Source organism: Delphinus delphis, chromosome 6 (genome assembly GCF_949987515.2).
Source record: "Delphinus delphis chromosome 6, mDelDel1.2, whole genome shotgun sequence".
Classification (NCBI taxonomy): domain Eukaryota; kingdom Metazoa; phylum Chordata; class Mammalia; order Artiodactyla; family Delphinidae; genus Delphinus; species Delphinus delphis.
Window position 1 is genome coordinate 99,073,674 of NC_082688.1, and position 26,723 is coordinate 99,100,396.

The following is a 26,723-nucleotide window of genomic DNA, read 5'->3' on the forward strand; positions in this document are numbered from 1 at the left end:
AAGAGGTACGCAGTCCAGAGGACCCGGTGAGTTGGAGGGGGCCCTGCGTGTGAACCCAAGACTGGACCTGGCACCTGAATCAACTCTCCTGCCCTTGGAGGAGTTTCTAGCCCCTTTGGCTGAAACAAAAGCAAAGTGGATAAGAACTGCTCAAGTGTGAATGATTAAACTGTAGGAGTTCTGCTACATGCACAACATTGATCGTCTTAACAAACTTGCGAGGTCAACGGCACAGGTTGTTTTCATCCTTCTCGAGAATGAGAAAACTGTGGAAGAGAGACATTTCACAAGCCTGAAGCTACAAGCAACTAATGATTGCAGACTGGAAACACACATCCCAGTTTCTTCACTGCTAACCTGGGTCATTCCCAGTATAGACACAGTTGCCTCTGCAGGGGCAGCAAAAAGAGGAATGGTACCCACACACACGTACCCAGGATTAGGTGTTCAGCAAAAGTTTGGAAGGCTTATCCCGTTCTGGCATGAGGGAAACGGGTGACGAGGCCAGCACCCCCCTGTCCACGGAGCTCCCAAGCTCTTGAGCACCAAGGGGTGTGAGGAGTGTTTGATCACAGTGCACTGGGAAACGTTTGTGGTGCGAGCAGACTGGACTCGAAGTCCTAAAGGATCTGAAGTTCCTGAGAATTTAGAGCGGCGCAAAGTGGAGGTCTGTCCTAAAATAAAACCTTGGTGATTATTTAGTCCATTGGTTTCCAAACCTTTTTAGTAGTCAAATCTTTTTAAAAATTAGATCTTACTATGAGCAATTAGAATACATTTATAAATTTATTTATTTTTTTGGCCATGCCACGCGGCATGCGGGATCTTAGTTCCCTGACCAGGGATAGAACCTGTGGCCCTTGCAGTGGAGGCACGGATTCCTAACCACTGGACCGCCGGGGAATTCCCTGTAAGTTGAAATGTTAATTATTAATGAAATCAATCAATGAGAACAAGGAAGCTATTTGATGGATATAACAACTTTAAGTCAAGCGTTGTATATGACAGCCGCCCTTTCACCAAGCACAGGATCTAATTTATTCTTGTATTTGGTTGCACAGTAGGAGAGAATTCTGATTCACACAGATAAGTAGTTACAAAGTTGCCGTGGTTTAAAAATGCATGCAAATGTGAACGGTCACATTCCTCACGTTGTTGAGCGGCAGCAGCTAAGCCCCATCTCTTTGAATCTGGGCTTAGTGCCTTGCTCTTTCAAACTGTTTATTCTGCAACAGCCTTCTACCTTCATTTACGCTGACAGGAGGGAAGGGTTTATTCAAACATCTTCTTCCCAATGAGCTAACCTGGCAGCAGAATTTAAATACATCGGTGGGCTCTATCATATATACAAGTATGTCCACTGACTTTTATTAGAGCTTTTGAAATAAAATTTTAAAAGTTAAACCAAATAAAAGGTTATAAATTTCTTATACACTTCCCCTATATTCTACAGTTCCTTGAAATATCTTGAAGGAAAACAAGTAGATTTAATCCATCCAGCCTGCTTCCTTTACCTATGAGGAAGAAGACCCAGAGAAGAACAGTGTTGGACTGACTCCAGATTGCTTTTTTTTTAATTAAAAAAAATTTTCTGGCCACGCCATGCAGCATGCGGGATCTTAGTTCCCCGACCAGGGATCGAACCACTGGACCACAAGGGAAGTCCCCTAGATTGCTTCTTGATACACAAAATAGGCTTGTTTCTTCCCTTTGTTCTTATACTTTTTGGCCTAAAAGCCTCCTCTCATTTCCCGTAGGCTCCTCACCCGGGACCAATTGTAGACGAGCTGTTTGAAACATCTATTTTCCCTAAGCAGCTGCCAGTGAACTGAGATCCAAATACTAGCTCAGCCGAACCCTGGCCTCCCCGTGACTCGGTCTGGACTGCAGGCTCCACTCCACAGCACATGGCCAACTCTGGGCAGGCGTTGCCTCCTGCGCCTTAGTCCTACTGGTGAAAGGGGCCCCAAAGGCAGAGCCAGTGCAGTGAAACCCTAGTACCCCACAGCTCCAGGTCCTCAGATCTGTGACAGGGGCTACCCACCTTCCCTCGTGGGACCCCTGGTGCCTCACCCTCTCATCAGATGGTGTCAGGGCTCAGCAGGAACACATTTTGAACAGATGTCAGCCCTATCCTCAGGAAGAATCTCTTTCCATTCCTGGGGTGTAGAGGTGGGAGATGGGAGCAGGGAGATGGGGAACGGGCTTTGAACTGGCAGAGCTGGCTGCTAGAAAGCCCCCTCCCTAAGGTCCCAGCTTTTGACATTCCTGGGAACCCTGCTCTGGCTGAGGGTTCTGCCTGTTTAACTCTTGGGTGTAACTTTCCCAGTGTGTCCCCGACACCGGAGACCCACCTTCTGTTTCTCTCCTTGGTGCATCTAGAAGGGCAAAACGAGGCCAGTGTGACTTCCTCTGCAGGACCTCTGGACCAGCACTGTATCCACTTAAATTAACAAGCAACCGGTGAAATAATTTTTATAATATATTTGGTTAACTCGATTTATCTAATAGATTACGTTTCAACTTGTAATCAACATAAAACATCATTAGTGACTATTTTACATTCTTTCCTTTGTCTGACATGTCTTCAGCACATGTTAATTAGGACTAGCCCGTTTCAGCTCTATAGCCACGAGTGGCCAGTGGCTACTGTGCTGGACAGGGGTGGGGGAAAGAAGTCACGCCGGCCCCGTTTTGCCCTTCTAGATGTATCAAGGAAAGAAACAGGTGTGTCTCGTGTGTGTGTGTGTGTGTGTGTGTGTGTGTGTGTGTTTGCTGGGGGGGGACACACTGGGAAACTAATGGCCAAGAATTACACAGGCAGAACTCTCAACCAGAGCAGGGTTTCCCGGAATGTCAAAAGCTGGGACCTTAGGGAGGGGGCTTTCTAGCAGCCAGCTCTGCCGGTACAAAGCCCATGCCCCATCTCCCCGCTCCACGCCCCCATTCCCCCAGGAATGGAAAGAAATTCTTCCTGAGCACATGGCAGTCAGCTGTTCAAAATGTATTTCTGCTGATCCTCGACGTCACATGATGGGAGGCTAAGGCATTATGGGGTCCCACGAGGAAAGTCTAGAGACTTCCAGAACCCACAAACCTTCTCATCCCTCATGGGAAAAACCTGTCTGGTTCCACTCGCCCTTCTCTAAGGGTAGTTCGCTCGCTGCCTCCTGGTTCACCAAGAGGCCCCGGCGGACTTGACCCTGCCCCTCCGCTGCCCCGGCTGCCGGCGCCCCCGACCCCGGCACCCTTCCTTGCTGCCCGGCCCGGCCACGTCGGCTGCCGGCCTCTTCTCCTACCCCAAGCTAGGCCGGGCGGGGGCGGTGGGGCGGGGCGGCCGGGGCCCCGCCTCCCTCGCCGCGCCTCCGGGTCGCCGCCTGCGCCCGGGAGCTCCGCCGCCGCCGCCGCCGCCACCGCCGCCCGGGAACCGGGAGCCGGGCCGCCGTCATGCTGAGCCGGCTCGGGGCGCTGCTGCAGGAGGCCATGGGGGCGGTGAGGCTGGGGACGCTGGGGCGCGTGGGGCCTGCGCCGGAAGGGCGGGCGCGGGGCCGGGGGAGGAGCCGGCCGGCACGCGGGCGGGCGGAGGGCGCGGGCCGCCTCCAGGAAGGGACCCCCCCCACCCGCGCCGTGGTGCCCCTTCCCGGGCCTCCTCACTCCCCCGGCGCGCCCCTCCCGCGGAGCGCTCCCCGCTTCCAGTGGCTTCTTTCCGAATCGCGCGTGTTCCCAGCTCCTCTCCAGGTCGCTCCGGCCCCTAACCCTTCTCCCCGGATTGCTTCCTGTTTATTTCTCCTGCTCCCCGAGTCTCTTCCAATTCCCAAACTCCTCTGTGCCGAGTGATCCCTAGTCACCCAATAGTTTCTTCCCAAAATTCCCCCCAAGGCCCCTCCCCCAGCTTGGGTGCTTTCCTCCTCCCCCACGCTCCTCCCTCCCTGGTCACCCGGCCTTAAAAAATAGCTGCCCCTTACCCTGGTTCCGAGCCCTCGGCCGCTTCCAAGACCACACTCAGGCGCACTCTGCCCTCTCACCTTGGACTTGGGAAGTGCAGGCTCCGGACTGGCCAAGTCCCCAGGAAGGGTACAGATACAGTCGGGGGGCGGGGGGGGGGGGGCGGGAAGGGGGTCGCCTGGCCCAGGAAACAGCCGTCTGCAGGGTACAAGCGCGGTTTCCAGAATACTGTCTCAACACCAGGCCAGCCCGAGCCCCACTGACCTTGAGTCAGGAGAGGCCAGCTGCGGTGCGGCCTGAGGCGGCCAGCGGGGACGAGGAGTGTGTGTTTCTGCCATTTTCTGTTGGGGTTGAAGGCTGGTGAGAGGCGCCCACGGCGGCTGTTCTCTTCATTGAGCGAGATAAAAGTGCCGTTTAGATAGGGTAGGCGGGATGCCCTCCAGTTAAAGCAACCCTGCCAAGATTCTGCCTGTAAAGTTAACAGTTCTTTTGTCTCACAGTATAAACCCTCTCCCTAATTGATCAGTTGAGTGTATCACATGTTCGCAGGAGAAACACCCTTGGGTTGCATCCCCTTCCTCCCCAACACGCACACCAAATCAGAGCTTGTTAATGAGTGAGAACAGTCTCAGCCTTAAGCAGACTTGTGAAGAAAGTGAAAAGCTTCAGCTCTTCCTCCTCTCCCACCCGCCCCAGCCCTGCCCTAGCCGGTGTTCAGGAGCCTCCGGCCATCCCGCCTCAGGAGGGGGTTCCAAAATGATCTCTCCTCCCTTCCTCCCCATCCCCAATCAAAATAACTGTCATTCTAGAAAGTAATCTGACACTCCTTCATACCTCTCTGGAAAAGCTCCGTACACAAGGTGGGTGGACTGGATAGACAGGACCCCAGCCCTGAGAAGTGAATTTCTAATGCTTCCTATGTGGAAATTTCAGTGTCAGTGGCTGCAGGAGTATTGCTGGTCAAGGGGGATATTTTTAGGCAGGTGATCTTAGGCCCCTCAGTATACAACATATAGATGACGCCCTGGAAATTTGGCTGGCCCCGTGCGACCATCAGGAGAGATGGGGACCCCTCTCCCTCCCACCCCCAAGCTTGAGCATAGGTCTTCCCAGGGCTGGGTCACCGGGTTAAAACCCCCAGCAAGTTGCTTGACTCCTAGTTAAGGAGGAAGAGTGCTCCTTCCTGCCCTCTTCTGACAAAATAGAATAGCAATCTTTAGTGTTATTTGTAAATATAATATTATCTTAAAAAATTAATCATTTGGTGCAGTTTCCTTGGGCTGGAGTTACAGTAGCTAATAACAGATTCAGGTAAAGATTACCCCCCTGCTTTCTTAGCTCTAACGGTCTGTTTTGGCTAATCTTTGTTCTCCTGTTTCTCCTTTTCTTGCTGGATTTTTTTTTTAATTTATTTTTGGCTGCGTTGGGTCTTTGTTGTTGCGTGCGGTTTTTCTCTAGTTGTGGCGAGCGGGGGCTACTCTTCATTGGTGGTGCACATGCTTCTCATTGTGGTGGCTTCTCTTGTTGCGGAGGACCAGCTCTAGGCGCGTGGGCTTCAGTAGTTGTGGCACACAGGTTTCAGTAGTTGTGGCTCACAGGCTCTAGAGCACAGGCTCAGTAGTTGTGGCACACGGGCTTAGTTGCTCCGCAGCATGTGGGATCTTCCTGGGCCAGGGCTCTTACCTGTGTCCCCTGCATTGGCAGGTGGATTCTTAACCACTGTGCCACCAGGGAAGCCCCTGGATTGTTGTTTTTCGAGTTAAGTCCAGCTTAAGGCTTTAGGAGACTATAAATGAATTTTAAGGCTAGATGAGACCCCATCACAGGCTTATGCGATGACTGTAGCGTGGTCAGAGGGCTTTCCCAGAGACAAGGAACTATGGAAGGGGCTGAAGGAGTTTGCTGAGATATTTAGTAAATATCAATGAGTAATCACTCTGTGCAGAGCCCTTTAGGGGCAGGCAGAAACAGAACCCTGGCCCCCAGGGAGCTCACTCAACAATAATAGCATCACGTAGAATGTGATAAGATGCTGTCACTCCATATGGATGGTGTGTTTGGAACGACTGTGCGAGGTGCCACTCCTGTAAGAGTCGTGGTCCCCACAGCGAACTTTGAGAGAAGACAAGACTGCCTGGGCCGCCAAGGCCGGGGGAATACTTCAAGGCCTCTGATTCAGTGTGATTGCTTCCTCCTCTTGTCATAATGGTCTGCTAAGCATTCATCCTGCGTCTGTCTCCTACACACCCGCAAGATGACTCTTCCTCACACAGTTCCGATGTCACTGACCTGCACCCGGCGGCCTGCAAAACAATAAAAAATTTAAAAAATTAAAAATAAAATCAGACTTCTTGGTTTGGCCAAGAAATTCAAGGCCCCACACACTCATCAATCCATCCTTGGCCCCGACATGCTTTGCAAAGTTCCTTCTTCAGGAAATGTCTCTCCTGTTTCTCTAATTGTTGAAATCAGACCCAGCTCTTCAGGTTTTAGTTCCCGCACGACCTCAGTAAAGCCTCTTTGTTCCACTTGTTGGAAGTGACCCCTCTTCGCCCGAAGGTCATTCTCCACCTCTCCTGTGTTCTCACACTACTTCAGTAGTTGAGTTATTCAGCGTGTTTTATATTCTCTTCTCCCCCACGGCATGTTTCTGGAGGACTGGCTCTTAGACAGCCTCGTATGGCTTGTAACATCAGGCGTGGTGTCTTGTACGTGGTAGGCACTCAACAGATACCTACTGAGTGAGTTATGGAAGGAGGAGACACCCCGTCCTGTGGTGCAGTAAAGCGTGAATTTAGAGATGCAACTGGGGACCACAGAGATGGCTTTGTGGAGGTGGTGCCCCTGAGCTGGACCTCACTGGGGACTGCTAGGACCTAGACACGTATAGGGGAATACGGGGCCTCCTGGACAGAGGCGTGGCCGGAGCAAAGACTAAGAGGTAGGGATATAGGTAGGGACTATGCGTTTTTCTCCAGCAAAAATTTACCCTGCAAGAAAAGAGAAGAAATGTGCTTTTTTGGAGAAGTTTTTAGGGGAACTGGTTGTTACCAGTTCCAGGTTAGTTCCAGCTGGGGCATGGAAATGGAGAGAGCACTTTGGGAAAGCGGGGAGGTTCGGGGGGTGCTCACAGCAGATCAGAATTCCCCCTGGGGCGATCGAAGGAGTCAGAGGAGATGTGGACAGGAGCAGAGCGGAGAGGAGCTAGGGGTGCACGGCCTGTAGCCGTGGACAAAAGATGCAGCACATTATAAGTAAGGTACTTTCTTAATATTTCGCTAACGTTATCCATCTGGCTGAACTGAGCTGTCGTGGCCTTCAACCCGGATTTTCAGACTCTCAGACCAAGAGGGACCTGAAAGCTTTGTCTTTGCCACATTTTCCATCTGTATCATTTTGATTTTGTTTTGGTGGTGCTCTCCTGTTTCCCTCTATGTACCTCTGTTGTAGCATAACCACGATATATAGAAATGATCTGTTTCTGTGTCTGTTTCCCCTACCATCAGTCTTAGCTGCTCTGGGACAGGGGATATAGAATCATGACATGTGCTCATGTCACAGCATTTCCAGGAGGGGAAGGGGGTCTAAGGAAAGGAACCAGGAGATGGTTGGCAGATACAGAGACAATGTGCAAATGTCCTGGAGAAAATGCTTAACTGTTCAATTTGAGAACCCACGATCACGGTGCCTCGTCCAGGGCCTAGCACACGTCCGACACTTAGCAGACGGTGGAATGTCCTTTCTTTTTTTTTTTTTTTTTTTTTTTTTGCGGTACGCGGGCCTCTCACTGTTGTGGCCTCTCCCGTTGCGGAGCACAGGCTCCGGACGCGCAGGCTCAGCGGCCATGGCTCACGGGCCCAGCAACTCCGCGGCATGTGGGATCTTCCCGGACCGGGGCACGAACCCGTGTCCACTGCATCGGCAGGCAGACTCTCAACCACTGCACCACCAGGGAAGCCCTGGAATGTCCTTTCTGATGAGTGCGGCGACCACTTAGGTTGTGTCTGCTCTCTCCACAGCGAGAGCCCAGCATTGACCTGCTGGAGGCCTTCGTGGAACACTGGAAGGGCATCACGAACTACTACATTGAAAGTACAGGTGGGGCCTGGTCTCCTTCCGTGCAGGGATCCCTGGAGGGAGCAGGGAGGAAGGTGTGGGTGGAGTCACCCTGCAGCTCAGAGATGCAGGTGTCCTGAGGAAGGTGACATCCGCTGCTCACGAGTTCAGAGTGGGGGCTGCCCCACCCTGACCTTCTGGGAGGGGACCTGTGTGAGGTAGGAGTGGGGACAGGGAGGCTGAGGTCTCACTGGCCTGACTCTGCAGCCCAGGGGTTGAATGCCACTTGCCCCCAGCTTCCAGTTGGGCAGAATGTCCAGGCCTTCAGTCTCCAAGTGCCTGGGCCCTGTGCCTAGGGCTTACTGATTAAAGAAAAGAAATGGAATAAATTCCTCTTTTCCGTGAGCCAACTTACAGGGCATTTCTCTTGTAGAGACCTGGCAAGGCATGTAGCACACCTGGTCCTTCTCCCCAAGCCGACACTCTAAAAAGCCAAAGCCTTGGGTCATCTGGGCCCATCAGGATCACTCACCGAGGGGGCAGCGTCTCATTGGCTGCTTTGTAGTCAGTATGCTGGGATTGGTGGAGATGCACTGGTTGCCAGGTAACCTTTCCTGCATCCCTAGCCTTCCACCGCCTGGAGTTCAGACTGGGGTTTGATTCCAGCCTGCACCTTTCCTAAAGGCTTTTTTTCCAGCCTCAGCCAACCCAAGAAATTAAAAGTGGCCTTTGGACACTCTGAGGGACCCTCTGAGCGTTCTGTTAGACCAGGTTCCTCAGTCTTGGCACTGGTGACACCTGGACTGGATCATTCTTTGTTGTAGGGGGCTGGGGGGGGGTGTACAGTGTATGTTTAGCAGCAACTCTGACCTCTACCCACTAACTGCCAGTAGCACCCCTTCCTTCCCCATTGTGATAACCATAAATAGCTCTCCAAACATTGCCAGATATCCCGGTGAGCAGGGGCAGGATCACCCCCAGTTAAGAACGATTGCTTTAGACTGAAGATCCCTTTTGTTTTTTTAAGCTGAGATATAATGGACACATTAGGTTGGCCAAAAAGTTCGTTTGGGTTTTTGTAGCATCTGACGGAAAACCCGAACGAACTTTTTGGCCAAGCCAATATAATTGCTGTAATCAATTGAATATACTGATTCAGTACATGGAGATATGGAGAAATGATCCCCACAATGTCTAGTTAACATCTGTCACCACACATAGCTACATTTTTTTTTCTTATGATGAGAACTTTTAAGATCTTCTCTGTTAGCAACTTTTAAACATACAGTAACGTATTATTAACTATAGTCACCATACTGTACATTACATCCCCAGGACTTATTTTACATCTGGAAGTTTGCAGCTTTTAGACTGAAGATCTCTTGACAGGGAGCCCCAAGCTACCAGAGACTAGGAAAAGATCTAGAACTGCCTTGGGTCCACCTGGGGCTTCACCTGGGCCCAATCCGTTAATTTCCAGACTGGTCCCTGGACCGGAGATGCAGGGGCGGGCGAGGTGAGCTGCCCTGCTTAAAAGCCAATGCTTTCAAGAAAAGCTAGGGGGTGCTCCAAGGCCAGTCCCAAAGTACCAAAACTTTCTTTATAAAAGTACTCTACCCTCTGAGACTGACTAAGAAAACCCCACTAATCAGCTTCTGCATTAGGACCTGGGCACTGTGCAGTGAGTTTGAGTCTGAACCCATGGTCATGCATGGATTTTTTTTTTTTTTTTGCTTTATAAAAAAAATAGAGTATTGCCTTCCTTGAGTATAAAAGAGACATAAACAGGCCCCAGGAGGTTATCTGTTTGGAAGCTGATGGAAGCTGGCTTCTAAATAGTATAACAGAGACCCCTGAGCCCACAGCTTTCCACTCAGGCCCAGAGCAGGCCTGAAGCCCTAGCAGGTGTGCTTCTGTAGGCCCCAGGGTTCAGAGAAAAAATGCTGCTGCTTTGCTCTCATAAAGTGCTGGGGCCTGCACACATGCTCCGTCAGAGGGCTGTATCCCGGGCTTCATCTAGGAGGTCTTTTGTCTTTTTAACTAGAGAGGCATCAACTGTAAACTTCCCTTTTCTCTGGTCTCTGGCCTGCTCCAAGTTGGCCTCCACCTCCCTCCACCCCCTAGGCCCTGTGGGCTTGACCCCATCCAGCCAGAGTGCCTCTCTTCACCCCATTCACCTTGTTTGCTGAATCTTGATTAGATGAAAACACCCCGGCCAAGAAAACAGATATTCCCTGGCGGCTGAAGCAGATGCTGGACATCTTGGTGTACGAGGAGAAGCAGCAGGCGGCGGCCGGTGAGGCGGGGCCGTGTCTGGAGTACCTACTGCAGCACAAGATCCTGGAGACCCTGTGCACGCTGGGCAAGGCCGAGGTGGGCAGGACCCCGGGTGCCTCTGGAGCTTTCCACCTGAGCTGGTGTCCGGCAGGTCTACCTGTGCTCCTCCCGGTGCCCACACTGGGGGCGGGGCACTGAGGCTGTCTCAGAACACCCCGAGGCTTCGGGCCCTTGCTTATTTGCTTTGGTGGCGTGTTCTCGCTGTCGTCGGGGTTAAGGACATGTTTCCTTTCGTTCAGTCCGCGTTCGTTCATCAAAGATGCACTGAGGACCAGCCGTGTGCCAGTCTGTGTCCTGGGCACTGGGGACCCGGCAGTGATTGAAACAGGCGAAAACTCTAGTGGGGAGAGGCAGAATAATCAAAGGAGCCCACGTATAGTATGTTCAGTAAGGACAAGGTTATGGACGAAAATAAAGCAGGAAGGGGGCGGGACTTCCCTGGCGGTCCAGTGGTTAAGACTACGCGCTCCTGATGCAGGGGGCACGGTTGGATCCGTGGTCGCAACTAAGATCCCGCATGTGCGGCCAAAAAGGAAAAAAGCAGGAAGCGGGCTTGGCAGCGTAGAGGAGGCCAGTTTCCAAGCGTGAGGGAGGGAGGCTGGCGGAGAAGGCCCCTCCGCGCAGTGAGGGGAGGAGCGGTCTGGGCGGGGGCGTGGCCTCGCCGCCTGACTGACAGGCACTCTCCCCCGACCCGCAGTACCCGCCAGGCATGCGGCAGCAGGTGCTCCAGTTCTTCAGCAAGGTTCTGGCCCAGGTGCAGCATCCCCTCCTGCATTACCTCAGCGTCCACAGGCCTGTGCAGGTGAGGGGCCCAGAAGCTAAGGGGCGTCTGGGGGTGAGGCCTATGCTTTCAAGAAAAGCTAGGGGGTGCTCCTAGGCCAGTCCCAAAGCACCGGACCTTTCTCGACAAAAACACCCTCTGAGACTCTAAGAAAGACCCCAAATCCAGCTTCTCCATCAGGACCCGTGCCGCAGGTTTGAGTCTGAACCCACAGTCGTGCACGGGTTTTTTTTTTCTGCCGCCCCATTCTTCCTTCTCTTCCCTGCCACCCCATTCCCCTCTGTCTCTGTCCTGCTCCGCTTCCAGAAACTTCTCCGACTTGGTGGGACAGTTCCTGGATCCCTCACAGAAAAGGAGGAGGTGCAGTTCACCACTGTCCTCTGCTCCAAGATCCAGCAGGATCCAGCCCTGCTCACCTATATTCTAGAAGTGAGCGCCTCTGGGGAACAGGAGCGGGAGGGCCCAGACCCCAGGGCAATCCCCCGTGGCCCTTCTGAAGAAGCAGGAGGATGGAGCAGGAACCGGGGAGGCACTCAGGCAGCTTCCCCTCCAGCTCCACGCTGAAGCCGCCCACCCCGTATTCCCAAGGGGCCATCATGGGGCGTGGTCTGCACCACAGCCTGGCCTCACGCAGCCTCTCTTGCAGGGTAGAAAGACCGTCGGTAGGAAGGAGGCATCCAGAGAAGCCACCGCCCTGCCGAGAGAGGCAGCCGGCGTCAGGAATGAGGAGCAGCCCCACAGCAAAGCTCCTGACAGGGGTGCCCGGGGGGCCCGGGCCTTGAGCACCCAGCTGCCTGCTGAGACCGAGGAGCCAGATGGAGGCCCTGGGGAGAGCACCCTCATCACCTCGCTGATTGGCTTGTGCAAGAGCAAGGTGCCGGCTGCCGAGACGCAGGGAGCAGGGATGGGGAGGGCGAGTTGCTGGGAGGGCACTTGGGGGATCCGCCGCACGTCACTGAAGTCGTACCCTTATCCCCTAGAGAGGTCGGGTGGCCCTGAAGGCCCAGGAGAACCTGCTGCTCCTGGTAAGCGTGGCTTCCCAGGCAGCTGCCACCTACCTGGTGCAGAGCAGCCCTTGTTGCCCTGCCATCGTCGAGCACCTCTGCCAGCTGTACCAGTCCCTGCCCAGCTTCCTGGACCCCGCAGACATTGCCACTTCAGAGGGCATCAGCTGGAGGTAGGCGCTCGGCCAGGGAAGGCTGGGCTGCATCTTCAGTGGCTAGAAGCCCTGCCCGTCATGTTCCCGGTAGCGGCTCTTCTTGTTTTCCAGGGGGCATGGGGACCGCTGCTGGCCACCGTCTTCCTGAGGTCACAACCCATGCCCAAGGGCCTTCTCGCCTTCCAGGAAAGCATCACTTTGGCTTCTGCCCTCAGAGCCCCCAGTAGAACTGACCCCCCGCAACAGAGGTTCTAGGGCAGAGGGCAAAAGGGCCCAGCTTCCTGGACATAGCTGAAGCAGGCCTCACAAACCTCCCTCGCTCTCCCTCAGGTTACCCAGTGCCCCGTCTGATGAGGCTTCCTTCCCCGGCAAGGAGACCTTGGCTGCCTTTTTGGGCTGGTTTGATTACTGCGACCACCTCATCACAGAGGCACACACGGTGAGCGGGGTGGGCGATGGCAGGGCTCTCCTTGGGTGTCCCCCGCTTCATGGTGCTCTGTTTGTGTCTCTACCTCAAGGCCCCAGGGGGTCTCTTGGGAGCTGGGTGGGGCCCGGGGTCAGCAGAGACCCTCTACCTGTTGTTAGGCTCTGTGCAAGGACACAGCTGTTTCTCAGTGGAAAATTGCCGATCGGAGGTAAAGTGTGTTTGAGACGTGTCCTTTGGCGCCCAGGTGGTGTCGGAGGCCTTGGCAAAGTCTGTGGCTGAGAAGTTATTTGTGGAGATTCTGCAGCCCCAGCTCCTGCATGTGTAAGTTCTGTGCAGTTCCCTTGGGCGTAGCCATAGTCTGGGCGAACCACCCACCCCACCAAGCCCCTTCCTGCGCCTAAGACCAGGGACCTCCTTGTCCAGAGTCATGGGGGTCTGTGGGCTCCGTCAGTTGATGTTTGCCTGTTCCCCTGACACACTCGTGGCTCAGAGCTACGTGGGCTAACAAAGGCCTCCCACCCTTGGACTCTAGGACCTCAGGAGGGGGTGGGGTGTGAGCAGAGAAATACCAGCCAAAAATGCAAGGGAACCAGGAAAGTGCGCTGCCCCCTACACCCCTTCCCTCCCTGCCCCTACTCTGGTCTCAAGGGCCCCGCCTGGCTCAGCGCGCCCTGCCTGTAGGTCTGAACAGAGCATCCTGACCTCCACCGCCCTGCTCACCGCCATGCTGCGCCAGCTCCGCTCCCCTGCGCTGCTGCGGGAGGCCGTGGCCTTCCTCCTGGGCACGGACCAGCAGCCTGCAGCCCCCGAGGACAGCCCTCACACCCTGGGCGGCCACCTCGTCAGGCACTGCGACCACCTCTCTGATGAGGTGAGGCGGGCCGGGCGGGCCTTCCTCTCTAACCGCTCCCTGGCCCCCAACCCCTGCCCAAGGGACTTCCTGAAGCTTCTTCCCGTTTGCATTAGCTTTCCAGGTGGTTCTACCTTTGAGGCCATTGAAATCCAACTCCCCACCCCCACCCCCGCCCCCGCCCCCAGCCAAAAAAAGGCAGAAAAAGGCAGTGACCCAGTGATTGGTAGCCAAGCTGCTTTTGTCAGGCAGTTAATTTTCTGCGATCACATACTTGTGATGCCACGTTTTATTTTGCAAAATGCTTTTATATTCATTTGGCTTGTTTGAAGCTGACAGCTCCAGGCCGTTTGTTAGACGTGGAAACTGAGGCTCTGAGGAGCCAGTGGGCTTGCCTGATACCACGCCTCAAATTAGTAATGGGACAGGGACCAGCCAGACTTCCGGTTCCTGGGCCAACACCCATCTGCTCCCCTTAAAACCTGCCACCTGAGCCCCCGGCTGGAGGAGGCGACCCCCTCCTAGGGGGACTCCTCTTAGCTGGGTGAGCACTTCCCAGGCACCCCTAGAGGCCAGGGTGGGGAAGGGTGTCCTGCTGACCGCTTCTTGTCCCAGATCAGCATCGCCACGCTGCGGCTGTTCGAGGAGCTGCTCCAGAAGCCCCACGAGCAGATCATCCACAGCCTGATCCTGTGCCACCTCGAGGGCCGCCCTTACGTGGCCCGGGGCTCGCCCGAGCCCGAGAGCTATGAGGACACCCTGTAAGTGAAACCCAGTGCCTCGGGGAGGCCTCAGCACCCCACACCAGTTCCTGCGTTCACTGGTGCCTCGCTTGTCTGCCCTGGCACAGAGATCTGGAGGAAGACCCCTACTTCACGGATGGCTTCCTTGACTCTGGCTTTCAACCCTCCATGAAGCCTCCCCCTGCCCCCGTCACCAACCCCGATGGCAAAACAGCGGTGACCGAGATTGTCAACAGGTAGGAGCAGGTCAGGAAGTCTGAGCCACCTGAGTTTTGTTCCGTCTTTGGCCACAGCCCTGCTGGGGTGCAGCCAGGAGAGTGTTCCCTCGGGGCTGGAGGTGGAGCGGGGAGAGCAGGGCGGCCCAGGCGGGGACACCTCCACACCTAGGGTCCTGTCTCTTAGTTTCCTCTGCCTCGTTCCTGAGGAAGCCAAGACCTCAGCTTTCCTGGAGGAGACCGGATATGACACGTATGTCCACGATGCTTACGGACTGGTGAGTGTCAAGGCCTCTGCCAGCGCCCAGTTCTCACCGCTCAGAGCGTGGGGTTAATACACTCTGCCTCTGCGATCTCCCGCCCGAGGTGCTCCCAGCTCTGGCCAAGTGCCCGAGCCCCACCTGCCTGCGTGGCTCCCTCTGTCTGCTGGTGCCTCCTGGCCGCTGGGTCCACTCTTTTAACTCTCCCCTCCTGTTTCAGTTCCAGGAGTGCAGCTCCCGAGTGGCGCCCTGGGGCTGGCCACCAGCTCTCCCACCCCTGGACCCCCATGAGCCCGAACGGCCTTTCTTTGAGGGTCACTTCCTCCGAATGCTGTTCGACCGCATATCCCGGATTCTAGAACAGGTGCCCGACAGGGCTGGGCCCCTGCCACAGGGCGAGGGCCTCTGGAGTCCTTCAGGAGACCAGGGCCCAGCCGTGGGGGTCCAGTCATCTTCTCTGCTCTGGCTCCACGACCCCCCTCAAGCCCCACCTTTCCCCAGGCGGGAAGCCCCGTCTCGCCTCTGCTCCACATGCCCTGACGTGCCCTGGTCCTCAGCCCCAGGGAACCCATGACACACACATCACATGCATCTCCAGCCCCCGCGCGCGTTCACACTGGCCAGGCGCCTTGCTGGGGGATGGGGGGCGCAGAAGTGCTCACTGCCTGTGCCAACCCTTGCTTGTCCACCGTGCTCTCCACAGCCGTACAGCCTGAACCTGCAAGTGACCTCAGTCTTGTCCCGGCTCGCTCTCTTCCCCCACCCCCTTATCCACGAGTACCTCCTGGATCCCTACATCAACCTGGCCCCTGGCTGCCGGAGCCTGTTCTCTGTGCTCGTCAGGGTAAGGATGCCCAGGCCAGAGGGAGCATGCCAATGCTGAGGACAGGAAGGGAGGGGGACAGGACAGGGGTGCTGGGGGCTGCAGGAGTGGGCACCCTTGCCAGCTCCAGGGGAAAGCACTGGTACCACCCCCCTCCCATGGTGCGACAGAGCAAGGGACCCTGCGGCAGTGTCGCTGGTCTCCTCCTCAGTCCCCTCTTGTTCCCACTCTAGGTGATCGGGGACTTGATGCAGAGAATTCAGAGGGTGCCCCAGTTCCCAGGCAAACTGCTTCTGGTGCGCAGGCAGCTGATGGGCCAGGTCCCCGGGGAGCAGTAAGTAAGAGAGGGAAGCGGGTGCCCAAGGAAGAGCCCTGGGGTGGAAAATCTAGGGCTTCCGGGTGGGGGAGGCGCCAGGCCGGGGACAGAGGAGGGCCCGTTGCTGAGGCCTGTGGTTCCTCACAGACAGAGGTGGCTGCCGCCGGGTGATCCCTCACAGACACTGGGATACCACGCTGGCACGCTCCCCACACCTCCCAGCCGTGACCCCCGCCATGCTGTCTCCTTCAGGCTGGACCACCAGACCCTCCTCCAGGGCGTGGTAGTCCTTGAGGAATTCTGCAAAGAGCTGGCTGCCATCGCTTTCGTCAAGTTCCCCCCACATGGTCCTCACCTGCGCCTCTCTGAACCCCCGGAAGGGCACGTCTGAACCAGGAACACGACACCTCTGCCCAAGAGCTGCCTCCCGCCTGGCACTGCCGCCACCACTGTCCTCCCGGGGTGGGGGCTTGGCTCCGTCTCCTTCACATCCCGGGGACCTCCGCCTGGGTGGAGGTCTGGGCTTCCACTCTCGGGTTAACTCAAGACGACCTTGGCCTGTTGGCTCCACCAGACTGGGTTTCAAGGAGTGGGTCTCCGAGGTATCAGAAGCCAAGTAGCAAAAGAGGTGGCTTTCTGGGCAGCATGGTGTCCTCGGGGCCTTCTCTGGGGAGCTGGGTGACGGCCAGGTGAGCCCCCAGACCCAGAGCTTCACGTGTCCTGTGCCTGTCACCTGTCTCTGTGGGCCATCTGTGGCGAAGGCCAAGACCTGAGACTCATTCCAGGGGCACGAGGGGGAGTGAGCTGATAGCTCTGAGGCTGGTCAGGACCACAGGCCAGAGAGATGCGGGCACGACCCTGTCTCTGCCACACCAAGTACCGTAGATGCTGCCGAGACTCGACGTTTCCTCTCCTGCCTTCTTGGCTTAACCCCTGGGGGAGCGGCCGTGGACAGCAGGGGAAGCCCCTCTTCCCCCTCAGCCCTCCTGGAGACTGTTGCAGGATTGCCGACAGCCTCACGGCAAATGCCCAAAGCATGCTCCGCACCCAGCCGGGGGCAGCCGCTTATGAGAAGCTTGATGCAGCTGCAGCCAGGGTGGGAGAGGGCCTGGGGAGCCCGGGGGGCTGGATGCCAGGCTCCAGCTCCAGCTGGTTTCTCTCTGACGCCTTCTGAACTTGTCTCGGCAGGTCCACGACACCTGGGCAGAGGGGCTCAGAGACCGGGGGAGGCCAGGCCTTGCCCTTAGCATCCTGCCAGGGTTCTCCATGGAATTCAATCCCAGCGGTGCTGGAAGCTCTGGGTCCGGGTGAGGCCAAGATGCCCACCGGACCGTGGGCCCCACCCCAAGGCCTGGCCGGGGAGTGGGGCTGGGGCACAGGCAGCCAGCCGGTCATGGTGTGGTTCTCCCTGCATGACCTCCACGGCTGGGGCCGCCACCCCGCCCGGCCCGAATATGTCTCAACCTGCAGGAGCACCCAGGCGGCGCCAGGCATTACCTCACAGCAAACTGCAGTTGCTGGCTTCACTCCTGGGCAAGGAGGAGCAGGCCAGAGCCCCACTCGCTTCATTTTTCTGCCCATGCTGCTTCTAGAAGCCGTCCACAGGTTGCCAAGAGGTGACGTGAAAGAGGAGGAAACTCAATGACCTCTACCTCTCCTGCACCCCTCCAAGCTGAGGAAGATTTAACTGCTGCCCCGGAGGACACTGTGCACGTGCCTGCACGCGTGTGTGCACACGTGGGCGTTGGTGTGGGACAGGGGAGCAGAGCTCAGCGGGCGAATTGGGTCTGGACTCTTCGATTCAGAAAACGTTTGAGCGTCTGGGAGTCAGACAGTCCGCTCCCCAATGCACTCGGGCATTCGCACCGTGTCCCCTGCTAGACAGCATGGCAATAAATGGTGTGGTTGTGTGGACGCAGCTGCCCTGTTCTTCTGCCCCCTTTGTGTCCTTCTGCCCAGGGCTCCACTGCTGATTCAGGCCCATCTTCCCAAGGAAGGCGAATTAAATTCCTTTTCCAGCACAGGGGTGTACGGGGGCAGTGTGTGTGTGGTGGGGGCCGGAGGCGGGAGTGGTAAACAGAGACAGGCTCTGGCAGTGCTGATCTGATGTTCCCCGGCACCTACGAGGAGCCAGCCTCTCGGCCAAGCAGCACTATTTTTGCGCGGCTTGCCTACAGCTGAGAGCCGGCAGCCCTGGAGACGCCACGAGGGAATGGGCCACCTGAGGCATCTGTATGCAAGTCTCCTTTTTAGTGTTTATGTTGTGAGCGGTATGACTGCTTTAGTGGTGAACAGTGGGCCTGATACTTTAAAAAATCTTGTCCCTAAGTGTATGCGTGTGGCGACCCTCTGAGGGGGGGGGTCCCCAAGAGTACTCCAAGGCAGGGAAGATGAAGATGCAGAGTGAGGCCTGATCCGTGGCTTTCGCCTCGTTGCTTTTTAAAAGCATCCCCCTGTGGGTTGCCTTTAAAAATACCACTGCTCCAATCCCGCCCTCCACCAGTTAATCATGTCTCTGAGGGTGGGCCCACAGTTGTTTTTAAAGCTCTCCAGGTGATTCTAATGGGCACCCAGGGTTGAAAACTACTATAGGCTAAATAATGGAAGATCACTGTCTTTCAATGTGGATGTGGACCGGCGGGTCTCTCAGACGCTGAGAGAAGGGAAACCAGAATGAAAGGGTTTGTCTCCCTCATTTGGAAAACGTCTGTCTGTAGAGGGAACAAGAGTAGTCCTACCACAGCCCCAGAGGCCAGAAAAACAAGATGGCAGCACAGAGAGGCAGGGAAGGGGGGCTTTGAGGTTATCCTGGTCCTTCGGTGTCAGAGTGGAGTTACTTCAGAAGGGAAACCCAGTCAAGTATTTCCCTGCTCAGAACAAAACCTGTATGTTAGTGGTGAGTGTATAGCAGTAAGTGGCGTGAAATATTTTCCTCATTTCCTTTGGTTTTCCCTTAAACTTTAGTAAAATTCTTTTAAAAAATAATTCCTACCATGATTCAGCTGAGCTGAGGGGAAATGAAGAGAGGGTTTTGGTCTGGCTTTGGGCTGGAGTCGTACCAAGGCAGAGGCAGGAGCCTGGCGGGCAGAGCGAGGTCGGGAGGGATCTGTCGGAGAAGCTCAGGCAGAAAGACTGGGGGAGAGAGGCAGGGGCAGCTCTCACAGCTCCTCGCCCACCTGAAGCTTCTCCTGGCCTTCTCACTGCTCAAACCTTGGAGGGGATGTAGTCACATCCCACCCGGCAGGCAGATGAAGGAGCCCCAGCGGGCCCAAGACAGGCTGTGGTGGACGAAGGAAGCCTGCCAGCCAGTCACCTGCAGTGTCGCCTGCTGTCTGGGAAGGCCTGGGTGGTATCAGCGGGATGAGGGAAGGAGCTTCTCTTGATGGCAGCCCCCCTTTCCTGCTCACTTCCAACCCACAGAGACATTTAGGCGGGAAGGCAAAGTAAACAACACCTATTTACTCAGCCAGGGACCCACTCCCTTGCAATGACCTCCCCCAGCACCCCTTCCACGTTCTAAGTGCCTGAGAATATGGATGAGGCCCTTACTGAGGCGGGCACGGAAAACGATGAGGAGGTGCCACCTCAGGTCCAGAAAGTCCTCACATCCCCTTAGGGAGTCGTGCCCTCATTGTGCCCTCAGGGCAACTGGGTCCTCGAGCTCTGGACTCCTTGCTTGGTTGAAGGCACTGTCCCTTCTGATGCAGCGCAGGGACCTGCTCCATGGCAACAAGTGATGGAAGTCCCCCTGGGAACCAGAACTGCCCTGCTCCCCATGCAACAAGATCTCTACCAACCCCCTGCGCCTCTCAGAGGCAAAGCCTCCTCTGAAGCACAGACGCCATCACACAGGGGGTCAGACGGCCTGTGTGTAAGCGCAGGTTGTGCAATTACCGCCCATGGGAACCCAGCTCCTGGCCCACTGACGGCAGCCTCCTATCGGTTGATTGGGACAACAGATGATTCCTGAAGCCTCTGTAAGAGCTGGCTTTGTAGGTCTTCCTCCACCACCTTCCACCAAAAGAAGTTCTCGCCCCGAACCTTCGGGGGCTCATTTTGGATACCTGGATTCCGAAAAGCCACCGTCACCAGCACGTTCAGGCAGATGCCATCGGCTTGGTCTTTGCCCAGGTGCTGCAGTCCAAGCAACCCCTTGGTCTCCACTGCCAAGTGGTGCAGGGTCAGACACTCCTGTAGCAGACGCAGGACGGCCATCTTGATGCCACCCCTCTGCTCTACGGGAGCAAAGCCACAGGCGGTGATGGGCAAGTGAGGCATCCCCACTGTGCCCACCAACACCCACACTGTCTGGACACTGGTAAAGGTGGCTACGAGCCGCTGGCAGACCAGACTGCAGGGAAGCTCTTGGGGCAGAAGGAGAGGGTGCCCGGCTCGCTGGCGATACTGGGCGGCTAGCTCTATCAGATGCAGAATGTCGTGGGCTCGCAGCGGGGTGGGCAGCGAGGTTCGTGGGTACCAGCCAGCCTGCAGGGACTCCGCATCTGCCTCCTTGGGAGTCTTGAGAATTCCACCTGGGGGTGATGTAGGTGACAGGGTAGGGGGAAAGGTATTATGTTGAGGGAAGTGCTGGGCCCGGCAGAGTAAAGGGCCACCCAGGGATCTAGCCCTGACCCAGGGGAGGCCCCGAGTCAAGTCCTCAGGCTGGAATCTGGAGATGCCAGGTTTGTACCAGCCAGAACAGGGGCTCATCTCACCTGAGGACAAGCTGGGGAAACGGTGTCAACTGCCCTCTGCCCACACTGCCATCCACTGGGCCATACCTGTGGGGCGAGCGAGAAACACAAAGCGGATCCAGGAGGGGCCCCGCTCCTCCACAGATAGCAATGTCAAAGGCTCACACTGCAGCCCGGCCTCCTCCTTCACCTCCCGCTGCAGCGCCTCCACAATGGTCTCCCTGGGCTCCATCCTCCCCGCGGGAAGGTACCACGACCCACGGCACTCCTTCTTGGCCTCCTGGATCAGTAGCACCTCATCCTGAGGGGAGAGGAAGGATCCTCACCCACCACAGCCGGGATGGGAGCTCCTGGGGAGCACACAGCCAGCAGCCTTTGCTTGCCCTGGGTCCATAACAAATCTCAGCTATAGCTGCTCAATACCCATATTCTGGGGGACACCCTGAAATTGCTGCGCTCTCCAGACGACTGGCCCTTGTGTGTCTGGGGACTGCAGCTGCCTCTGCAATTCATCCTTCCTTGCACTCAAGTTTCCGTTTCAGAAAGGGGCTAAGATTCCTGGGAGCTGCTTCAGGGGCTGGACATTAGGCCTCCCAGCGAGGGCTGCCACGTGTCCTGCACTGATTCATGTCTGCATAAGTCACTGCATATCTCTCACCTCCCCTTGTGCTCTATAAACTGCTTGTGGCCAGTCCTCACACTGGAGTCTAGACTTTGAAACACACCCCAAACCCTCACCCCGTACAACTCCTACCTATGGCTCCGGCCCCTTCTAGCTGTTGTCACAGCAACTTGTACAGGGATCAGCACCAAAAAGAGCATCACACAGGGGGTCAGAAGGCCTGAGTGTAAGCGCAGGTTGTGCAGTTACTGCCCATGGGACCCAGGGGAGGTCTCTGAAGCACTGGACAGGTCTTTAAGAGAGCCCACTCCGCGGCGGGCACTGTGCTAGATTCTGGGGAAGGAAGAGGCGTAAGATAGCCTCAAGGAACTGAGGCCTAGAGGGATGGGACGGGCAGGCTCCTGGGCCTTAGTTTCTTTCTTTGTACATCGGGACAATGGCAGGGTAGGGCTGCACAAGGCTCAGATGTAACTGTGAGAGTGCTTTGCAAAACTGGGAAGAGCCACACACCAGAAAGCGGTGGCTGTTGCCGGTATGTCCTCTGTCCCCACCGGGGTTGCCTGCGAGCCCGGGAGGCCTGGTCGGTGGGCCTGACGGGCGGACGCTCACCTGCTCGTTGAGGAACACGGCCAGCACCACGTAGCAGACGTTCTTCCGCAGCCGCACCTGCGCCGGCGTCTCCCCGGCCGGCCCCGAGTCATAGTTCTGCACGCGCAGCCCCCGGCCCCCCAGAACGGCCGCCAGTGTCCCTGCCAGGTCTTCCGAGGCCATCGGGTCCCCAGGGAGAAGGCGGGCCCCCCGCAGACCGGCCAAGCCGGGTGGGATGAACTTGGGTGACCGTGGAACGCGTCGCCCTCACACCCTCCCCCTGCGAACTCGGGCCAGACGCGCTCGCAAAGCGGAAGCGCCCGGCGAGCCCTGGCCGCTGATAGGCTGCGCGTCACAGCGACCGGCCCGGATTGGCTGGCTCGCATCTGTCACGGTGGGGCGGGGGCAGTCCGTAAAGGGGCGGGGACAGTCCGTAAGGGGGCTGGGCACCGCGCCCTGGCAGTGCGGACCCCGCCCCGCTTCTGCCTCTCTATCGGTTTCTCCTCTCTCTTTCCCGGCGCAGCCAGCCGCCAGCCAAGCTAATTCCTCCCGCGCGCACTTGTCTGCACCGGTTCCGACGATGATGTCATCCTGCCCGCAGGCTGCGGAGCGCCGCAGCGGCCAGCGACGGTGACGTTACAAGCCCGAGGACGTCCCCGGGCCCGAGGCTTGGACCCACTGTCCAGCTTTTGTCGTAAACAAACCATGGCCTTGCCCGAAATGACACTTCCCAGATAACCTTTCTTCACTAAAAATGGACTTGGCTGTCACGTGGCAGGGAGGACACGAGCTCCTGCCTTGGAGGAGATATTGATCTAGTTGGAGACGTGGACATAGACATATAATGGAAAGTCAACTGATTTATAAGCCAAGGACTAAAAGATTGGTTTGGGCACGAGATGCTACAGGTGCTCAGAGGAGTGAGGGAGCAGGCTGGGATGCTCAAGGTGTGCCTGGCGATGGAAGGCGGGATTTGGGGCAGAGATCAGCCTGCCCAGCCCTCAGTATTCTCCCGGCGCCCTGCCTGCCGCATTTCCCTCGAAGGGTCAGGGCCCTCTCCCCTGCAGGGGCCGGGTCCTGCTCTTTGTTGTCCCCCGCCCCCCGCCCCCGCAGTTAACGGAGCCCTGGAATATTGAGAGATGGTGTGTGGGTTGATTTGGGGAGCTCCTGCTTCCCCCGCAGCCTGATCTTTCCTCCTCAGAGCTTCCTTTAACCTCCTCTCAGGACAGGAAGGCAGGGCCAGCTGGAATGAAGCTGAAATCAGCCAAGTCTGAGCTCTTCAGCCCCAGTGAGGGCTCCCCTTTCCCTCCTGCTGGCTTTGGGCATGTCCCTTTGGGGGGAACAGTAGCTTGGTGGAGCAGACAAAGCGCTGGACTTGGAGCTGGATGCCCAGCCACTGCTCCCTGGCTGGCTCTGTACCCTGAATAAGTTGTGGGCCTGTTTGCTCATGCTGTATGCTCCTAACAGCTCTTCCTTCCCAGGGCTGTCGGGAAGGTGAGACATCATGAGAGGAGCTCTGTGGGCTGTCTGGCGAGGGTCACCACCACCAGGCAGCCCACCAACCCTCCAGGCTGGGCCCTCCTGGCCGCAGCACTTGTTGCTACCACACAAAGGCTCATTTTCATGAAATGTGCCTACAGGGCCACGGTGAACTAGACCTTACCCTCGGGAATTCCAGCCACACCAGATCAGCCTCCTTAGGCCCTTCTCACATACTGAACTTACTGCAAGGTCCCTGGAGGCAGGGTGCTGGATTAGGCTGTGGAGTATCCCCAGGGGACCCGCAATCTTTTGAGGCACTTGGTGAACGCTGCTGCCCCTACCCCTATCCAAGACCTGTCACGTCCCAAACAACTGAACTCACAGGGCTGAAGTCAGGCCCCCAGGACTGCAGAGCAACTTGTCGATGTATTTGCCGCACATACATGCGTGCGTGTGTGCGTGTGCGTGTGTGTGTTTAGACCTTGATTTTCCCATCTGTGAAGTGGGGACAGTGTTAGTCCCAGACTCCTTTCTGCCTCCCAGGGATGATTTGAGAGAGAGTGAGGTCATGTCTGGGCAGGGCTCGGAGAGTCTCAGAGGCAGCCTAAGATAAATACCAGATGTCCTAACTGACCGGAAGAGCAAAGGCTGCAGCAGACCGTGTCTCCACTCCCCCCAGTATCACCGGGAAAAGCGCTCCTCTCCTGTTAAGTGGACCTAGTCACCCCTGTGATGAAGAGCACATGAGAAACTTGAAAACCAATTGTAAACTGTGAAGGGCCCCACGGGCAGAAGGCCCTTGAGGGGGTGTACCCAGGCCTTGGCAGATTCTGAGAGGGACAACAGAAAGTAGACTTTCTCAAGATGTTGGGAGACAGAGCACACACCAAACTGAGTCAGGAGAAACCCCAAGACAGAACTGGAAAAGCCAAGGGAGGGAGGGGGGCTGAGATAGAAACTTCCAGAACGTGAAACAAAGGTAGGTCTCCATCAGGTTTGCTCTGCATCCTCCATTCCCACAGGGGGCAGAGCACTTGCGGGTGTGGGTGGCTGAGCAACACAGTGGACGGAAGTGGCTGAACTGGTTGGCCCCGCGGTGCAGTGCTCCCAGCACCCACAGGAGCCGGGCCTGAGCCAGCCATTTTGGGGCCTGTGGACACACGTGCATGCGAACAGGAAGGCAGCATAGGCAACCTCGGAAACAGGCCGGGCAGGCAGGGTGGGGCAAGGGTGTCTGTGAGGCTAAAGTCATTTAGGGAGCAGCAGCCCTGGCCCTGGACAAAGCAGGAAGGATGAGGAGGACAGTAGCCCAGAGTACGGGGAGGAGGAGGTCTGGCTTCAGCCTGTGCCCTGCCACTAGCTTGCTGGGTGACCTCGCGGGAGCCACATCTACCCTCTAGGCCATCTGTAAGGTGGTTGGGTGGCTCCTAAAACAGACAACTGGTGAAATCCCAATAAAATCTGTGGTTTAGCTAATGGTAGTGTTCATATCAATTTCTTACGTTTCAATCATTGTGCCACAGTTCTATAAGATGTTACGGATGAAGGGGACCTGGGAACTCTCTGTAGTATCTTTGTGACTCAACTGGAAACCTCAAATCATTTCAAAATTAAAAGTCTAAAAAAAAAAAATAGGACTTCCCTAGCGATCCAGTGATTAAGACTAGGTGCTCTCACTGCCTAGGTCCCGGATTCAGTCCCTGGTCAGGGAGCTAAGATCCTGCAAGCCGCATGGCACGGCCAAAACAAAAAGTCTAAAAAATGTACTTAAGGGCTTCCCTGGTGACGCAGTGGTTAAGAGTCCTCCTGCCGATGCAGGGGACACAGGTTCGTGCCCCGGTCTGGGATCCCACATGCCGCGGAGCGGCTGGGCCCATGAGCCATGGCCGCTGAGCCTGCGCGTCCGGAGCCTGTGCTCCGCAACGGGAGAGGCCACAGCAGTGAGAGGCCCGCGTACCGAAAAAAAAAAAAAGTACTTGATAAGAAAAAAAAAGGCAGCATTGGATATATACACTCTGAGGTCACTTCCAGCTCTGAGGTTGTGCCTCTGTGGTATCCGGGCCAGTGAGCAGGGCTGGAGCAGGTGGCCAGTGGGATACAGGGAAGCAGAGGCCCAAAGTGCAGGGCTGGACTGAGGGGTGGCCTGCTGAACCTCCTTGAGGAAGAGGGCCACCAAGTGCCCCAAGCTGTCTCAGGGTCAGTCCCTACCTGGACCGGTTTTATTCCCAGGTCGAGTTCTGAAACATTTGGTCCACCTGCTGCTCGCTAGGAGCCAGACCCAATATGCCCTCAAGGGTGCTGTGACCTGCCATGAAAGGGGAGGCCTCAAAGAGGCCTGGACGGGAGACAGGGCCTGTCCCGGGGCCATCGCCATCTTCCCACAGGAAGGACACCGTGTTTGGGGTTCTGGGGTGACATCAGGACACGGCTATACAAGGTGAAGTGTAGGTAAGGATGGGTCACTCCGTGCCACTTGGAACGTGACCAGCTCTGAAGTGCATGTACCGGAAGGAGGAGGACAGAGGGGACAGCAAGCCCATCTGCAAAATCCATTAACCATGAAGACTGTAATGTAAATGAGGCGGCTTAAGTCAGGAAACTTGGTTCAAGTCCCAGTTCTGCCACTAAAATTGCTGTGTGACCTTGGGTGACACACTTAACCCCGGCCTGCCTGTTTCCTCTTCTGTAAAATGGAAATAAGTAATATCGACCCCAAAGTTGTGATAAGGGATTCAGTGAGATCCCTGGCACATAAAGTGCAGCAGTTCCTTAATTTTTTCTTTTTGCTTTTTTTCCTATCCCGTGGAAAAAATGAAAATAACCTAGCTTTGTAAACAATGAAGAAACCTAACTTTTTTAAAAATGAGAGATGTTTATGGAAATCACTGCCAAGCCACTTAAGGGAATATACGCAGACATTTAAAGTAAAGGTTACATAGCAACCCGGGAAATGATTACATTTTTTTTTTTTTTGCGGTACGCGGGCCTCTCACTGTTGTGGCCTCTCCCGTTGCGGAGCACAGGCTCCGGATGCGCAGGCTCAGCGGCCATGGCTCATCGGGCCCAGCCTTTCTGCGGCATGTGGGATTCTCCCGGACCGAGGCACGAACCCGTGTCTCCTGCACCGGCAGGTGGACTCCCAACCACTGCGCCACCAGGGAAGCCCGATCACAATACATTTTTACAGAAGGAAACCCAGCATGGCTTCCCTGGTGGCGCAGTGGTTAAGAATCCGCCTGCCAGTGCATGAGACATGGGTTCGAGCCCTGTTCCGGGAAGATCCCCCATGCCGCGGAGCAACTAAGCCCGTGCTCTCCACGACTACTGAGCCTGTGCTCTAGCGTCCGTGTTCCGCAACAAGAGAAGCCACCGCGATGAGAAGCCTGCGCACCGCAACGAAGAGTAGCCCCCGCTCTCCGCAACTA

At 56.2% G+C, this 26,723-nt stretch overlaps 2 protein-coding genes across 4 annotated transcripts; one reads left to right on the forward strand and one right to left on the reverse strand.

Annotated features, from left to right (window-relative positions):
• The first annotated feature begins 3,398 nt into the window (after window positions 1–3,398).
• FHIP2B (FHF complex subunit HOOK interacting protein 2B) lies at window positions 3,399–16,437 on the forward strand. Of its 3 annotated transcripts, none has more exons than XM_060015120.2 (17): window positions 3,399–3,492; window positions 7,965–8,043; window positions 10,202–10,374; window positions 11,036–11,140; window positions 11,426–11,548; window positions 11,766–11,993; window positions 12,100–12,296; window positions 12,609–12,717; window positions 12,950–13,026; window positions 13,354–13,576; window positions 14,171–14,316; window positions 14,406–14,534; window positions 14,701–14,791; window positions 14,994–15,137; window positions 15,477–15,617; window positions 15,830–15,930; window positions 16,060–16,437. In XM_060015120.2, the coding sequence occupies exons 1-17, from the start codon at window positions 3,448–3,450 to the stop codon at window positions 16,301–16,303; spliced, it is 2,355 nt and encodes a 784-aa protein (XP_059871103.1). In that variant the 5' UTR covers window positions 3,399–3,447; the 3' UTR covers window positions 16,304–16,437. The 3 variants fall into 3 exon arrangements, with proteins under 3 accessions (XP_059871103.1, XP_059871104.1, XP_059871105.1); XM_060015121.2 differs by having other exon boundaries at window positions 16,165–16,437; XM_060015122.2 differs by having other exon boundaries at window positions 13,387–13,576; window positions 16,165–16,437.
• A 2,857-nt stretch (window positions 16,438–19,294) lies between these two features.
• NUDT18 (nudix hydrolase 18) lies at window positions 19,295–22,090 on the reverse strand. The gene is made up of 3 exons (XM_060015130.1): window positions 21,838–22,090; window positions 20,694–20,907; window positions 19,295–20,444 (listed from the first exon to the last, which is right to left on the reverse strand). Exons 1-3 carry the CDS (start codon window positions 21,997–21,999, stop codon window positions 19,849–19,851), a joined length of 972 nt encoding a protein of 323 aa, XP_059871113.1. The 5' UTR covers window positions 22,000–22,090; the 3' UTR covers window positions 19,295–19,848.
• Window positions 22,091–26,723: the final 4,633 nt, after the last annotated feature.